General features: G+C 25.1%; 1 protein-coding gene across 3 annotated transcripts; it reads right to left on the reverse strand.

Moving 5' to 3' along the window:
* Window positions 1-441: 441 nt before the first annotated feature.
* On the reverse strand, window positions 442-16694 carry Sam-S (S-adenosylmethionine Synthetase). 3 transcript variants are annotated; one of them, XM_065502683.1, is made up of 8 exons: window positions 16556-16694; window positions 14393-14671; window positions 7719-7796; window positions 6069-6191; window positions 3979-4091; window positions 3084-3227; window positions 1821-2356; window positions 442-1750 (listed from the first exon to the last, which is right to left on the reverse strand). In XM_065502683.1, exons 2-8 carry the CDS (start codon window positions 14511-14513, stop codon window positions 1645-1647), a joined length of 1221 nt encoding a protein of 406 aa, XP_065358755.1. In that variant the 5' UTR covers window positions 14514-14671; window positions 16556-16694; the 3' UTR covers window positions 442-1644. The 3 variants fall into 3 exon arrangements, with proteins under 3 accessions (XP_065358755.1, XP_065358753.1, XP_065358754.1); XM_065502681.1 differs by lacking the exon at window positions 3979-4091 and adding an exon at window positions 5787-5899; XM_065502682.1 differs by lacking the exons at window positions 3979-4091; window positions 16556-16694 and adding exons at window positions 5787-5899; window positions 15062-15244.
* Between the last annotated feature and the right edge of the window lie 692 nt (window positions 16695-17386).

Here is a 17386-nt window from a genome sequence, read left to right on the forward strand (position 1 = left end):
AATGTTTTTGTGTGTATTTTGTTATTGGATTACGGTAAAATTTTGCAATTGCAATGATGCAAGACCATTCGCACTTAACAGTGAATACCGCTACTATGCATTGCAGTGTTGCTTTGCAAAATGCGTTTATGAAGTCAGCCTTCCATTCGAATCGAATTAGGGAGTAACCTCCCTGACAAAGATATACGAATTTATACTGGGCGTCTCTTAATGAGATATTTAGCTAGAAAATAATAAGCGTTTGGTTCAAAAATTATTCTTGAAATCGATCGAAATTCATCAAACATTTTCAAATCGATCGCTTTGAAATCGTTCGATTTTCCTCACATTCCTGAATATCAATTAAAAATCGTTGTGGCTAATAGAGAAAATTCACAATGGCTAACACATGAGTAATTATGGTGGTCCCCTTTTCAATTAACAATAAAAGATTCTCACACATTTTAAGTTTGTATTATTTTTGTTTTAATTTATCATTTCTTTGAATATAATTTAGATGTTTTTAAACTGTTTCAATATTGTTTACATACATGTATTTATTTGTTATAATTTAATTATATTTAATTGCGTTTCATTTAAAATATACACTATTTCTTGTCACACGCAAATAAAAGTAGTTTTCTTTTGTTTTGTAGTTTTACTTAATAAAATTTGATGTTTTTTTTTTTTTTTTGTTTGCTTAATATTGAATTTACTTAAAAAGGAGAAAGACTTAATACAAAATACATGGTTTTCTTTATATTTTATACGTTTCTTTTCATTTGTTTTCTTCTTGGTTTGTATTTTCTTTTCTATTTATTATTTTCAATATTTTGAATTAATAGTAAGTAGTAGAGAGTAAAAAAGGACATAAATACGAGATGATGTGATACACACATACGAACAGCATGAGAAGTAGAAGGACATTTACAATACAAATTTGCAAATGTATTTTCTAAAATTAAAATAGTTTTTTTTTGGAAAAATTAAAACAACATAAACAATTAATTGTTTCTAGGTTAAAAAGATAAAAAGTATGCTGCTTCGTTGTATTTTTGTTGGGGAAGTGAAAATGAGTTGAAAATAGCGTTTGTTAAATGAAAATGATAAATTAAGGAAGAATTCTTGACTATTGTTGTAAATAGCAGTGTTGTTTTGTTTATTCTTGTTTTTTTGTCTATTTGTTATACATTTTTTTTATTTATTTTTTGTTGTAATATTTTGCTTAATGTTTTTTGCAGTTTTTATTATATTCTTGATATTTTTTGTAACTTTTTTATGTTTTGGCAACTAAAATTAAATTTAATTTAATGTTTAAAAATGGTAAAAGCGAAATATATATTAATAAAAAAAATAGAGAAATTGAAATGCCTTTTTCACATTTTAATGAAAAATTAATGGCTCTTTTCACGCTGATTTTGTTGTTGTTGGCGTTGCAATCATTTTGTTTGTTTGATTTTGTAAATTAATTAATTAATTACTTTTTTTTGTAGCTAAACATTTTCAGCTTTTTCCTTTCGGCACAAAATAAAAATTATAATAATAATATATATAAAATAAAAAATAAGAAAAAGAAATATGATTAAAATTAAGAACTAAAAATTACGCGGTTTTACACTTTTTAGCACACGGTGGCTGAGGCAGCAGCTGTGTATCAGCTTCTAGTCAATTGTTTTGCAAAGGTTTAGCTTGCTCCCAAGCAAAACCTTCACGACCGAAATGGCCATAAGTACTTGTGCGCTGGTAGATGGGATGTTTCAAGTTGAGGTCCCTTTAAAAATAATTTAAATAAAATATATTACAATATATGCATTTCATTTGTGAATTAATTTAAAACTTACTTAACAATCATGCCGGGTCTCAAATCGAAGTTATTCTTAATTATAGCCAACAATTCCTTTTGGGTCTTGTGTGAGGTGCCATAATCGAAGACTGTTATGGAGAGGGGTTCAGCCAAGCCAATAGCATATGATACTTGCACCAAACAACGTTTGCACAAACCAGCCTTAACCAACGATTTTGCTACCCAACGTGCTGCATAGGCAGCCGATCTGTCGACCTTTGTATAATCTTTACCCGAAAAGGCACCACCACCATGAGCACCCCAACCGCCATAGGTATCGACTATGATTTTGCGACCAGTCAAACCGGCATCACCCATGGGACCACCAATGACGAATAAACCGCATGGGTTTATGTGTACAACGGTATTGGCATCTAAATATTTGGCGGGAATGACTACTTTAACTACTTTATTCATAACTTCAGTGCGTAAATCTTCTAGGGCAATCTTTTCAGAATGTTGCAAGGAGACGACAACGGTGTGGACACGCTTGGGAATAGCGGCGCCTTGATCGAACAAATAGTCGCAAGTGATCTATAAAAAGGTTGAGGAAATTAATTTTAAAAAATTTATGTATTTATACAAATATATAGAGGGTATTCATTTCAATAAAATTACACTATTGGGGTATTCACACGGTCTACTATTAGTCATAGTAAAAATCAGAGTTTAATTTTCTATTTTTTTAAATGAATAACCTCATACAATAGCTAATAGAAATAACCTTTTTTCAGTTAAAAACTCATTTTCAACCAAAAATCTTTTTTTATAAAAAAAAAAGTTTTGACCAAAAATATCTTTCTACAAAAATTAATGTTGAAAAAAGCTTTTACACAAAAAATTATTATTTTCGGCAAACAAAATTTTAACAAAATATAACTTCAACACAAATTTTAACCAAAAAAAATTAGCAAAAAGTTTTTTTTAATATTTAAAAAAAAATAATCTTTTTCACCAAAAACATTTATTTTTCAAAAAAAAAACTTTTCCACAAAAAATTTTTATTTTCGGAAAAAAGCTTTTTAAATAGTTTTCACAAAAAAGAGCTTTTTTCTAAAAAATGCTTTTCAATCTAAAATATTTATTTCTCAAAAAGCTTTTAAAGGTAAAATTATTATTTTCGCCAAAAAAAAAAGCTTTTTTAACAAAATAGAGCTTTTTTGAACAAAGTGCATTTTTAAAGCACTTCTTACAAAAAAGTTGGTTTCATTTATCTCCAACAATTTAAAATTATTGTTAATTTTACTTAAAAATTTCTTACCTGTGTCTTTGAATCGGGACGGGCCCACCAGAAATCACCGGAACGACGTAATTCAGCGATTTTTTCATTCAATTTGTGCGCCAAAACGACAGTCAAGGGCATGCATTCTTCAGTTTCATCAGTGGCATAACCAAACATAATACCCTATTGTTCCAAATTAAATAAACACAAAAAATACATTAACTATAAAATAATTTCACTCAAATGTATACATAAAACACATATTAGTACAAATAGGTTAAATTAAAATCAAGCAAATAAGCGAGCAACAAGCAATGAGTAGAAAAATGTATTAAGTGTTAAATAGAATAAAAATGTAAATGTTAAAAAAAGAAAGAAAAATTATTTAAAATAAATAAATATTTTTGTGTGTGTATGAAAATTAAAATGACTACAGTTAAAAAAACAAAAATGATTTTAAATAAAGGACCAAATCGCTACAAAATTCAACCAATAATCGTGGAATTACAAAATTTTGTAAAAAAGTAGAAATACACAATTTTTTGTGAAAAAAAACTAAATCAAAGACTAGCACCAAATATAATAAGTGGTAAGACAGAAAAAATATAACTAATATTTAAAAAAAAACTTGTTATTTTTTAGAAAAACTGAAAGGATTTTAAACAAAAATTTTTTTGGAGAAATTTTGAAATAACAAGTTTTTTTCATGAGCTTTTATGCGCCATAAAAATATTTTAATGAAATAGTAGTTTAATTAAAAACAATGTGTGTGTGCTTTAGCAAAAAAAATTAAATAACATTATTAAGTATAAACTACAAAACAATTATTTGCAACACAAATAATTAGTTAAGAAGGCATTAAGGCAGCCTGTATGTACAACAAAAAAAGTAATAGATTCTTTGTAAGTAACAATTTTTAATTTTATTTGCACACCTGATCTCCGGCACCGATTTCTTCTTCGCAACGGTTAATATGTACTCCAGCGGCAATTTCTGGCGATTGCTGGTCCAACGCTAACAATACATTGCATGTTTTATAATCGAAACCTAGTTTGATTTTTTGGTTGTTTTTTTTTAATTTTTTCAATGATTTTTTATATGAAAAAGAGAGAAAAATTTCACACATAAAAATAAATTAATGAACCATAAAGTTTAAACGAAAAATAATTTTGTGTTAAATGATGTTTTTTATTCACAATGATATTTTCATTATCATTGTGTTTAAATATCGTGTAATAATAACCCCAAATGAAATGGTAAGTTTTTAGTTTTTTTTTTACTTTTTATTGGGACAATCACAAACATTATTAAAGTGGAGCAAAAATCACTATTGCCAACGTTGTAAAATAACCTGCAAAATATATTTTTTAAAGAACTTATATTTAAAACCCAGTTGTATGTCATGCATGTGAAAATTTTCAATGAAATTGAATTTGTATGAGAATTTAAATTGATGCGACTGTTTTTTGTAGAACAATATAAATGTTCGAATCATTTTCTAAAAATAATATAAGAAAAAAAAAACTAAAGAAAATTTTCTCGAACAATTTTCAAAATGTTTCTAAAGGAACATTTTTCAAAATTGTTTTCTATAAAAAATTTTCTTCAAAATATTTCGAAAATTTTATCAAAAAATGTACGAAAATTTCTTCGAAAACCCTTATATAATAAATTCGCTAAAAATTTTAGAAAAATTTTAAAAAAGATTTGCAAAAATATCCTCAAAAACTTTTCTATAAAAAAGTTGTGAAAAAATCTAACATTTTTCTCCAAAAATTTTTGAAGTTCTGTTATAGAAAATTTACTCGAAAATTTTTCGAAATTTCTTCTATAGAAATATTTTCGAAAATACATAGAATAAATTTCGTCGAAAAATGGTTGAAAGTCTTTCTGTGAACAGAAAATCAAAAACATTCTAAAGTCTTTCTATGAACAAATTATGAAAAATGTTCGAAAGCATTGATATGAACCAAGTTTTAAAATGTTCGAAGAGTCATTGAAAAATGTTTTCTATATGAAACTCTTTTTCAAACAGTTAGCGAAAGTTTTTATATTCGAAAGTCATTCTATGAAAAAATTATGAAAAATGTTTGAGTCCTTCACACATTTTGAAAAATGTTCTATAGAAAATAAAAAGTGTTCAAATCCAATTTTATAGAAAATTTAAGAAAAATTCTTTGGATAGTTTTATATTGAAAATTTGAGAAAACTTTTAGTATGTCGTTTAGCAGATGCAAAGCCTTCGTGTGTATTAATGAGTAAAATTTAACATTTCTAGCTAGTTCGCACATAGTTTTTAAAACTCCGAATACGTCGCCATTTTCATTCCTTTTACAAAAACAGATAGTCAATTTTGTCTGCCAAATTTAAAAACTAAAAATAATAATAATGTCGCCAAATGTATGAGATAATTTTAGCTCAATTTCATGGCTTCTTTCTATATAATTGCATGCTTCTTTCCCATTTAGTTCATAACAAGAACATGACAATTCCATACTTAAACCCTATTTTAAACAATTCAAAATGATTTCTTTATTTTCAAAATTTTCTTTTGTGTTTTTTTTTAATGAATTAGTTTTGAGTTTAATATTTTTAATGAGAACAATGAAAGGCCAACCAATGTAGAAATATAAACAAAATATTATAAAAAAATAGAGCAAAAAAACGAACACGTTAACAAATATATACTAATACTTCTCAACAAAAAGGTAGAGAGAAATATTTAAAGGGAGCGAACAATACCTGATCACCAGCGCCAACATCTTCTTCTTTACGATCGACATGTACACCATTGGCAATATCGGGAGACTGTTGTTCAATAGCAACAAGTAAATTACATGTTTTCCAATCGAAACCTTTTATTTTGGTGAATTCGGTAAGGGATTTTAAATAAAATTTAATAATATTGAAAACATAAGTTTATGTATGTAGTAAAACCCCCCATTAACAAAAACAAAATATTATTTGTTTTAAAGTGGTTTGTTTGAATAAGTATGGATGATTTGTTTTTAATTTAACACTTACCCTTTGAAGAATCGTCATAACCGATGTGTTTTACAGTTTCACGTACAACCTTTTGATAATCAACCACAGCCTTTGATGTAATTTCACCGCATAATAGAATCATACCAGTTTTAGCAACAGTTTCTGAAAATTGTATTTAAACAAAATATTTATATGAATGAGTTTACAAATAATATAGTGCTGTGTAAATATTTGGATTAATGTAGAGTAGACATGTTATGAAAACAAACATTTTTAAATACGAGGGTTTGTACTGAGGTTTTGAGACATCGATATGTAATTTGTTAAGGTTTAATTATTCGAAACATGTTTGAATATACTTAAAATTATTCAAAACTTTTCGAAATCTTAAATTTTTCATAGAAAGCATTTTGAATATTTTTGGAAAACTTAAATTTTCCATAGAATATTTTCCGCAAATTGATTACTTTTTTGACTTTTCCGAAAAATGTTCAAACATTTTTCTATAGAAAACTGTTTCTCGAGCAGTTATACGTTTCTGTAGAAAAACATTTCCCGAACCATTTCTAGAGAAAACTCTTCGAACAGTTTTCTACAAAAAATTTTCTTCTCTATAAATAGAAAAATGGTTATCTCTTCTTCGAATAGTTATCTATATAAATTTATTTTTCTAACATTATCGAATAAATGCTTCTATAGAAAACTGTTTTTCGAACACTTATCGCTTTAATTTATACAGAAATAAATGCTTTGAAGAGTCATTGAAAAAAGTTTTCCAAATAAAACTATTATTCGAACAATTAGCGAAAAATTGTCTATAGAAAACTCTTATTCAAACAATTAACCAAATGTTTTTTATAGAAAACTCTTGTTGGTACAGTTAGCGAGAAGTATTATAAACAAAACTCTTCTTCGAAAATTTAGTAAAAGGTTTTCTATAGAAATCGAAAACTGTTCGGAAATTTTTGTATGAAAACTTGTTCTTTGGATAGTTAACGAAAAAGAAAACGCTTCTTCGAAAATTTATCGAAAGGTTTTATATAGAAAACTTGACTTTGAAGAGTCATCAAAAATTGTTTTCAATGAGAAACTCTTTTACTTATAGTTAGTGAAAGGTTTTCTATAAAAAACGAAAACTGTTCAATAGTTTATCTATGTAAAATGTTTGAAAAGTTTTCGCTGATGAATACTTTTCTCAAAAACGAAGTTATAACCCTCGTATATACAAAATTTGTTTAGTTTTGCAATGTTGTCGCACGCTTTCAAGCGTAGCCATAAAAAATCAAAATTTACTTAAACATAACAAATCTTTTAAAATGTTTATTATTTTTTGAAGCGCTGATATCAAAACAAATCTTTTTACGCAGAATTAAGGAGCCATAAGGGATCATATTAATAAAGATTTTAAAGCAAGATTTGGAAATGTTTTCGTATGGCAACAGAACATATGTATATAAAAATGTTAAAGCTATCAGTAAAAATAATTAATAATAAGGAATATTTATTTATTCTTTCAATAATTAAAAATTAAATGACTCATGGTTCAAACACAAACATTTCAACCAGTTGCTAGATATTGTCAAACAATGATTTGAATATTTTCGTAGAACTCATAAAAGATTTCAGTTCAGCTACTTAAAATAATATAAACATGTATGTATGTATATAAATAAAGAAAATAATAATTACCACATGCAACTTTAGCATCGGGATCTTGTCTTAAGTGTGCATCCAAAATAGCGTCACTGATTTGATCGCACATTTTATCTATAATAACAAGAGAGAGAAAAAAGAAAATTAGTTTTTGAAAACCCCAAACTATATGAGAAAATATATATGTATATCATGCAATAGGAGAAATCGCACGCGCATTTATATATGAATAAAAAAGAATACAAGTGAGCAAATAAAAACTCTTTCTTTCTTTTTTTTGCCATAGCCAGCGAAATTCAATGCCAATAAGTCTAGAGCAAAACTAAAGAAAAAAAAATATAATAAAAATAAAACTAAAAATATTAAAATCTTTTTATATGTAAAAGAATACCCTTCAATTGCAGCTACATATAAATACCTTGTAAACATGTGTATGCAATATTTTTTCATAATTTTTTACACGAAAATTGATGATGCGATATAACAAAGGATTATGACCAGACATTTATGGGCACAAGCGCCAATTTGATACTCAAAACTCATGTGTCAAACGTGATAATTATATAATAATTAACATTATAAAAGTCAGCAAAAACAAAAATAACACAAAGAAATTTAAATGTTTTCTATTCTCTCTGCTTAATGAAATGTTTACTACTTTGTTATGGCTGTATAGATTATCAATTTTAAAAATAGAGATCAATTTACAAAAAAAATATAAAAAAAAAGTTCAACAAACAATTAGTGGTTTACTCTTCTTGCCTCAGGCTTTATATTATGAAAAATAATTACTGATAAGAACATTAAATGCAACGTGTGATGGTCATAAGTATATGTAGATATGAACACATGACTGTAGAAAGAAGGGATTGAAATGTGAAATTGAAACTCAGTTATTATAAAAGAAAATTGCAGTGTCATTAGAAACGGTAATAGTAACTAAAAATTATATTTTTAACATAAAATAAAACTTTAGAAAATTTAGTAATTATTTTGAACTTGCAATTTGTAAATTAGAATTAAACTTATTCAAAGAATTAGTAGTTAAATAGTAAAATTGAACTCAAGCCATAAAAAATTTAATTCTAATTCATAAAACAAAACTTTAAAATGGATAGATTTCTTTCATTAATACTTACAAGTTTATAAAGTAAACTTGTGATTTATTTTTTTAATTGTCTTCTTTTTGAAGGGTTAACAAGCTTTTAAATAAAAAGATTTGTTAATATTTCTATGTTTAATCTGATTGTTTTTCTTGTTGCCCCTTTTTTGTTTTACTATTGCCTACTGCTGTGCTTTTTTGCTGATTTACAGCATCATGTGTGTTATTTATTATTTCAGACATGTGAATTTCATAATAAATGGAATATATAGTCATGTATTTATATATTTTTTTCATTTTTATAAAGTTCAATTCGATTGTAGGATTTAAATGTAATTAGGTTAAATTGAAATATTATTTAAAAAAAAATATAAATCATATTAAATGAAATTTTTAAAATTGAGATGAGGAAACAAATGCTACAATTTGGTAAATTTCTTTATAATTATTGGAAATCTTTAAAATATTGATTTGTGATCAGAAGCACTTAATTATATGAAATGCTTCTTTCTGATCACAGTTTCTGTACATTTACCCCATATTCTGAGAATGACGCAATTAAAACAAAAATTGTTTTAATAAAAATTTATAATTATGATGATGTATTGGTTTTATTGTTAGCTAGGAACTTTTTCCATCTTTCTGGCAACATATGTATTCCGAGCCAAAAGAACAGTGGCCTCTCATCTGAGGCCAATAACGAATCAAGTCAATTTCGGATACTCTGTTCAAAAGCGAAGCGTATCACAGAGGGAGAGTTCTGCATCGATCGAAACAATGCTCGAATCAATTACGTGGTCAGATTTCTGCAGCTCATAATAGAGAAATAGAGAGAACTATCTTAGTGCCATGGATATTTGGCATTGGTATCAATTCGGCTGGTTGGCCGGACTTTGCATACGATCTCTTACGCTTCGGGTTATCCTAATGGATGCATTTTTCATCGCAAGTAATGATTCGGTTGCAAAAATTATATTCTTTTATAGCGTTTAAGCATCATTTCGGACATGCAAAATCGTCTTGCAGGATCTCTCGGCTTCGAATTCTGCTACTCGCAAACGTTTTGAAATTACTGCTGGAGTAACTCCCAATGATTTTGCAAACTCTTGTTGAGTTTTACAACAATCTTCATGAAGTAATGCCTCCAATTCTTGGTCTTCAAACATTTTTGGCTGGCCTGGGCGATCTTTACCTTCCGTGTCAAAATCACCACTTCTGAATCACCGAATGTGAACCGATGGAACACATTCACCATAAGCTTGTGTGCTTCAAATTGAAGAAGTAAAGTAAAAATTCCTGCGTAGCAAACAAAAGTTCTTGTTTACACTATAATGCTCAATAATTAAGTGAGAAAGAATAATTGACCGATATGTGCCCTTCAAAATGACATAAAAGTTATTAAAAACAAAAACCGCGTTCAAAAGAATCTATTGTAAATCCCGTATTTTTATGTCATATTAATGAAACACTAAAAGATTCAAATTATTTTGTAATTTTTTTGGGATTCGGACATTGTATTGAATATTTGGAGAAGTTTCCATTGAATTTCACAATGATTTGCAAAAAATATATATCTTTGGTTAGAAAAGATCCACAAATTTAACTTAAGGGCTTAAAATAAGACGCTTTAAGTATTTCAGGAACAAAATTTAATAACAAACAAATTATCAATCTGTTTTAGTTTATATATATTCTGTCAATTAAGCAGCACACCCCTACAAAATAAACAATTTTGAAAAAATAATTGCTTTATAATTCAATTTAGATAAGCCGGTAAAAACACAATCCTCTTCAAAAGGGGAAATAAATCGATAGAATACACATTTATAAACATCAATAAAATGTGACTGCTATGTTTGCTACAATTAAGAAATGCTTTATTTAAATCAAATAAAGCAATAAACCAAACAAATCTATGTAAAAAAATCGAAAATCCGTCCATTAAATTACAACAAAATACATATTATTATAATATTTAATAGACATTATTTTATAGATTAAAATATATTAGAAATATGTACATATGTATAATAAATAACTAAAATATGCAATTTCATTACAATTTCTTATCAAATCTAATAAAATTTTATTTCCGCTATCATTTTGAAAGTAAAAAAATGAAAAAAAAACTAATTATTCTTTACAAAACAAATCAAAGCGATAATGATGATGCTTTTTATTTCTTTTAAAGATAATAATCAAATACAAAGTTCTCTGTCTAGCTAACGGTAGCATATTTAAAAAACAATTTATTAAAGGTTAATAAAACACAAATACAAAAAACAAAATAAATATCAAAAGCTAAACCTAAAAGCGATAATTATTAAGAAGCTATGAAAACAAAATGCGAAAAAGTAAACATAAACACACAAATGAACAAAAAACCAATAAAAATCAATGAAAGTATATAGAAAATACAAACAAGCAGGAGAAAAAAAATAACAAAAGAACACGTGGTTTTTAAAAAAGTATAAGCCTAATAACTAAAAAGCCGAATGTACGTAATAATTAAACAGCTAATAAAAACACTCATTCGCCATAAACAAAAAATAAAAATACGCAAAAAGAAAATGTTAACTACGACGAACATAAAAAAGATATGGAATATTTAATATTATTGGCAAATAAAGAAATATTTGAAGTATGTATTTAAATACATATTAAGAAAACTATGACGAAGCTACGGCAGTCATAAAATACTTTATTTTAAATATTTACTTTAAGATTTATACAATTATGAGATAAACATTAAACAAAACAATTATGCTTTTTCTAATTGTTTGTTTTGATCCAATAATTCTCTTTTTATTATTAAGCGCCATTCTATTGGATGCAGTTTTCATTTTATCTAATAAATTCTAATAGGTAGAGGAGAAAGAGCAGCCAAGATACAAATACACAGAGAAAAAGAAAACTGCATAATAGAATCATCACATTATATTGCAGCCGCTAAATTTATTTTAGAAAAATTTCAATAGTAACGCAATTTCAAAGGTTTTGTATTTCTTTTACTAAGTTCCAATGCTGTGCGGGAGAGTTTTAAATACAAGTGAGTACGTTCATTCAAACGTGTATCTCAATATATAAAAGAAAAGAAAAACAGAGAGAAAATACAACAAATTTAAAAAGCACATGGTGTGCGCATGAATAAGATACATTAAGGTGACCATAAGCAAACCATAAATATTTAAATAATTAATTATCCAATAAACTAATACATTTTAAGATAATTATTTAAATTTTAATAAAATTAAGCTTCCTAAATGTAAATTTTTTAAAGAAATTATATTCCATAATATTAAGATTTTTAGGTTTCCTAGTTAGCCGGCTTAATGTTACTACCTATGGCATCTAAAACAGCTAAATAATCCAAAAATATTAATATTTCATTATTAAAAGTTCAATTAATATCCTTTTTTATTAAATTTAAAATAAATATATTCCTTTTGTTTGTAGAGCTGGTCACCCTTCCAGAAATTAATACCAATTTAAAACATGTACATTTTTTTACGTACATAAATTCTAATACGAAAAAAAATATCATTTTGAGAGTAATAAATAACGAAAGAAAAACATATGTTTTTTCCGGAACCAGAGACCCCTCACAACATAACATCCATTGAGGTTTAAAGAGGCGCGCGCACAGGTTTCATTTTTTTTTTCTTCTTTCTTCCTCAATTGTTTTTACACTGCAGGAATTTGAAAACAGAACAAACAAAAATAAACACACAAACCAACTAAATAAAAAATAATAAACGAAAACTGAAATAGCCAGACATGTGTAACATAACAAACAAAATACAAAGAGGTAAGAAATCACTATAAAAAATAAACTAAATAATTTGAGATACAACAAGTAAAGTGAGGAGTCAAACGTTGACGCCATTTTGTATTGTGACGACAAACGGACACAGGGTTAATGTATTGAATTCTAAGGTTACAATTCACGCAAAAAATACAAAAACTATATTTATAACTAAACATTTTAATAATAAACAAAAAATAATATTTTGTTTGTATTGAAATTGTAATAAACTTTAAAAAAAAACAAAATACATAAATATTAAATTCTGAAAATTTTCAAAATATTTTTTCTTATTTCCAAGATTTAAATTCTGAATTTTTTATTCAGATTTTAAAATATATTTGAAATGTTCAAAATAATTTTCGATATTTTAATTTTTTTTTTCAATTTTCAAAATTTTAAGTTTTTAAAAATATTTAAAAATTTTTAAAAATTTCAAATTAAACCAAATTTGAAAAAAATATTCTATTTTTAAAAATGTCTACTTAATTCTAACATTTTTGATTATTTGCAATTCAAAATATAAAATATTAAATTTTTAATTCGGAAATTTTTAATATTTTTAATTCAATTTTTGGAAATTTTAAATGATTTCAAAAAATATCAAACAATCAATTTTTTAATTTAAATATAAAATTTTTTAATGAATTTATAAATGAATATTTTGCAATTCAAAACATCACACAATAAATACATATTTTAAAATATGAAAAAAATTTAAATGAAATAAATTAAAAAAATATAAAAATTTGAGGAAAAATTATTTTAATTTTTAATTTATATCTATTAAAATAATTTTTGAATGAATTTAAATTTTTCCAAATATCAAACAATAATTTTTATGAAACTAAACAATTTTTGAAAAATCTCAAAATTAGGTTTAAGAAATGTTCAAACATAATTTAAAATAAAATAAATTGAAAATCTAATAAAAATTTTGTAATTAAATTTTAATTAAAAATGTATTAAATAATTTTTTTATTTCGAAATTTTCAATGATTTTTTATAATATAATCACAACTAACTCAAAATTAATAAAAACATAAAATTACAAATATGTACATATGTATTTCAATTTTGAAAAAAAGTTTTAAATTAAAATTTGATTAAAATATTTTTTTATGAAATTTTGAACGAATTTAAATATTTCAAATCATAAAAAAACCATTGAAAATTTCAAATAAATCAAAATTTTTAATTCGATTTAAAAAATATTCAAAAATAATTAATAAATTTAAACAAATATAGAATTTCTTAAAATTTATTTTATTTTTTTTAAATTAAGAAAAAAATTCAAAATTATAAAATTTTTTGAAAATTTCAAATGAATTCAAATTTTTAATTCAGTTTAGAAAATGTTCACAAAAATATTTCAAAATGTCAAAATATACTAATTTTGAAAAATTCGAATGAATTAAAAAGAAATTCAAACAAAATTTTAAATTTTGAAATTTTATTTTTTTTTGTAAATTTTGAATAAATTTTATTTTTTTAATTCATTGCAGAAAATATTTAAAAAAATATTTGTGAAAATTATCAATGAATTTAAATATTTTAATTCAAATGTGGAAAACTTTTTAACTTATTTTGTAAATCGAAATGAGAAAATATTACAAATGAAAATATTTAAAAAATGTTTTATAAACAAGTAATTTGGATAAAATTAATAAGCCTCTTTTTACCAGTCTCTGGTTATCGTTTTTCGTATTTTTAAATTTTTGTTATAAAAAAAATGATGCAATTTCTCCTTGCACACAATTCATACTACATACAGAAAAACAAAATAATAAAATTACAACTTACCGGGATGTCCTTCACCTACAGATTCGGAAGTGAATAGGAATGATTGTCCATCTTCCATGTCATATTGAGTGCCGTTGCCGTTGCAACCGTTTGAGTGTCCATTGGTAACTGTTTGTGGCATTTTGTTAAATTTTTGTTTGTTATTTAATTCCGGTTCTGAATAAAATTGTAATGGGAAAACAAAACAAATATATTTTTGTTCTTGCTTCTGTTGCTGCTTCTAAAAAAGATTATTTGAAATCGTTGTTCTTGCTGTAGTTGTTGCGGTCGGTATAGCGGCTAAAGAATGGAATGGAAGGTATTTGTTGTTAAATAAATGCCAACATCTCGTCAAAAGCTAAATTACACATTATGATAAAATAACCAACAAAAGAATAATATAATAAAATAGAATTGATTTTTCTCAAACATGCGTTAAATACACAAATTGATGTTTTATTTTAGCTTTTTAGTTTTTCACACTTTGTTTCAGCATTTTTCAGACAACTTTACACTATAAATGCTTTTTTTTCTCTTGCTTAAATTCAATAGAATATTTTATGTAACGTTTTGGTTAAATGAAGAATTTCTTTGGTATTTTTTTCAATAAATAGTTTGCACTCCCACTAGTAATAATTTAGAAAATTTATATTTAAAAACAAAATTTAAATAATTAAGAAACACACTAACATTTCTATGTTTTTATAATGGTTTTATCAGCTTCGGCCACAAATAAAATGAAAGAAGGTTTAATTTTATTATATATAAAAATTTTTAGTTGTTCTTTAATGAAACGGCTGGTCGGTCGGCTGGCACAACACTCTAACTAGACGTTGACGTCCTCACACCTCGAGGTTTGAATCGTAAAAGAGCGCAAGTTGTTCACATTGTTTTCAATTTATACTCGGTGCTTTCATGTGGTGGTCCAACGCGCGCCGTCTCCTCTCATTTTTCATATTTTTCGCTACCGCTTCAATCCTAATATTTTTATTCAAATTCTTTTTTGCTACTTTCCCTTAAATATTATATAAAATTGGTTAAATTCTTGATTAAAATTTACCTGTTTAATGTTTTTTTTTTCTTTTAAAATATTTTACTAAACTTTGGCTGTAACTTTAAGTATAATTTGAAAAATGTTCTTCAAAGAAGTTCGTTCCTGTTTCCCATGTGCTGTTGCAATTTTTGTAATTTGTTTTTGAGTCCAAAAACAATGTGGATATCAGCTGGATGTTTTTGACAGTTTTGCTTTGTTATTATCTTCGTATATTGTTGCAAATGCTGCCATATGAATAGCAGGTTATCTGTCTTAAAGAAGGCTGCCAGATTAATGACGATTTCTTTAGTAAACAAAACAGTGGGTCAATCAACTATAAGTTTAATTAATTAAAATGCGATAAAAATCAGTTTTGATTTATAGCGAACTAAAGCCATTCTTATCAATAGTCATATTTACGTTTAAATGAAATGAAACTAAATACAACTAGGCAACAAACAAAATTTTAAGATTAATAAGAGATATTTTGAACATTTAAGCTCATTCTTTATAACAAAATCTATGTCTCGACTGATCTCATGCTATATTATATGAACAAGTGGGATTTAAATAGATTGCTAAAATTCGAAAATTTTCAAAATGAATTTAAAAAAAAATCAAGTTAATTCACGCTTAGTGATACAACATTGTTTTACTTCCTAGTGTTATGACTGGCTCACTCACTATCTCTATATATTTGTGACCTGTAATTTAAACTAACATTTAAAAAAGATAACACCAAGATTTTCTTAATAAATACACAAATATTTTTAAAACCTAAAAAAAAAACACTTTTTAAAATTTTGCAAACAAATACGTATTGATTTGTTTTTTAATTAAACACTTTCAGCAGACAAACAATAAATGTATTAATTTTAAATCGAAAATTTTATTTACATAAACTAATAAAATATGTTTTTCAATTTTGTAACATTTTCACTTTTACGAAGTTTTTATGGAGAAGATTATTATACACAATTTCAAACATATCCTTTTTTATTTAAGGAATAAACTACTATTTTTATTTTATACAAATTTTGATTTTAACACAATTTCTTTTAAACTTTGAAAACTAAAACAATTCTATTTTATTTTAATAAAAATTAACAAAAGTCATCAAAATTCTATATTTTTTTCTTCGTCCAACTTACTCTCTTCACAACGACAGTTTAGAATGAAATGTTTTCGATTGACAAATTTCAGTTTCATTTATAACATTTTATTTCAATCGCCAATATTATATTTAATCACTTAAAAAACAGCTTATTATCAGCTTTCTTCTAATATGTGTGTATGTAGTGGGGTTTTAGTTTTAGAATTGTTTTTATTTTTTTGACATATTGATATTTGTTTTTTTAAATCGGATCTTGAAAATAAAAGACTATTCATATTTTGTCCATTTATACATATGTATTTATACTTGCATATGTATGTTAATAAATAAGTAATTAAATTAATATATTTTTATTATTTTTTAAAACTTTCTGCTCATATTACTTTTGATAATGACTCTGAAAATTTTATGAATTGACAACACTTTCTCTCTTTTTGTTTCGTCAATGATCAGAAGTTTGTTAATATTATATACAATTTAAAAATTATGTACAGAATTTTTTTTTATTTGAGATTTTTTGTTTAAGAAAGGTTTTAAGAAACAATGAAATCTAAAGATTTCTGATAATATTAAGGTCTTTCAAGTTCAAGGCACAATATTGCGTTTTTTGTTTGTTTTTGGAATATTATTTTATTGTATTAAGGCCAGTAATGATGCTACAACTTACAACATGAGTAAGAGTATTTTTTACAATTTCAGTTCTAGTTTCTTATGATAATTTAAAAAGTAACAAAATATAGACATTTTCCTCAATTATTTCATTGATAAACAATAATTTACTTGCATTATTGCTAAGATATAAAAATAATAAATTAATTTTTATTAAATTATTTTATATAAAATTATATTAATTTGTTTGCTTATTTTT

This window comes from Calliphora vicina, chromosome 2 (genome assembly GCF_958450345.1).
Source record: "Calliphora vicina chromosome 2, idCalVici1.1, whole genome shotgun sequence".
Lineage (NCBI taxonomy): Eukaryota > Metazoa > Arthropoda > Insecta > Diptera > Calliphoridae > Calliphora > Calliphora vicina.

Coding starts and splice junctions, on each gene's coding strand:
- Sam-S (XM_065502683.1), bottom strand. CDS start 14,513: ATGCCACAAACAGTTACCAATGGACACTCAAACGGTTGCAACGGCAAC. Junction 3,228..3,978: donor AAATCGGTGCCGGAGATCAG/GTGTGCAAATAA, acceptor TTGGAACAATAG/GGTATTATGTTTGGTTATGC. Junction 1,751..1,820: donor AGACCCGGCATGATTGTTAA/GTAAGTTTTAAA, acceptor TTATTTTTAAAG/GGACCTCAACTTGAAACATC.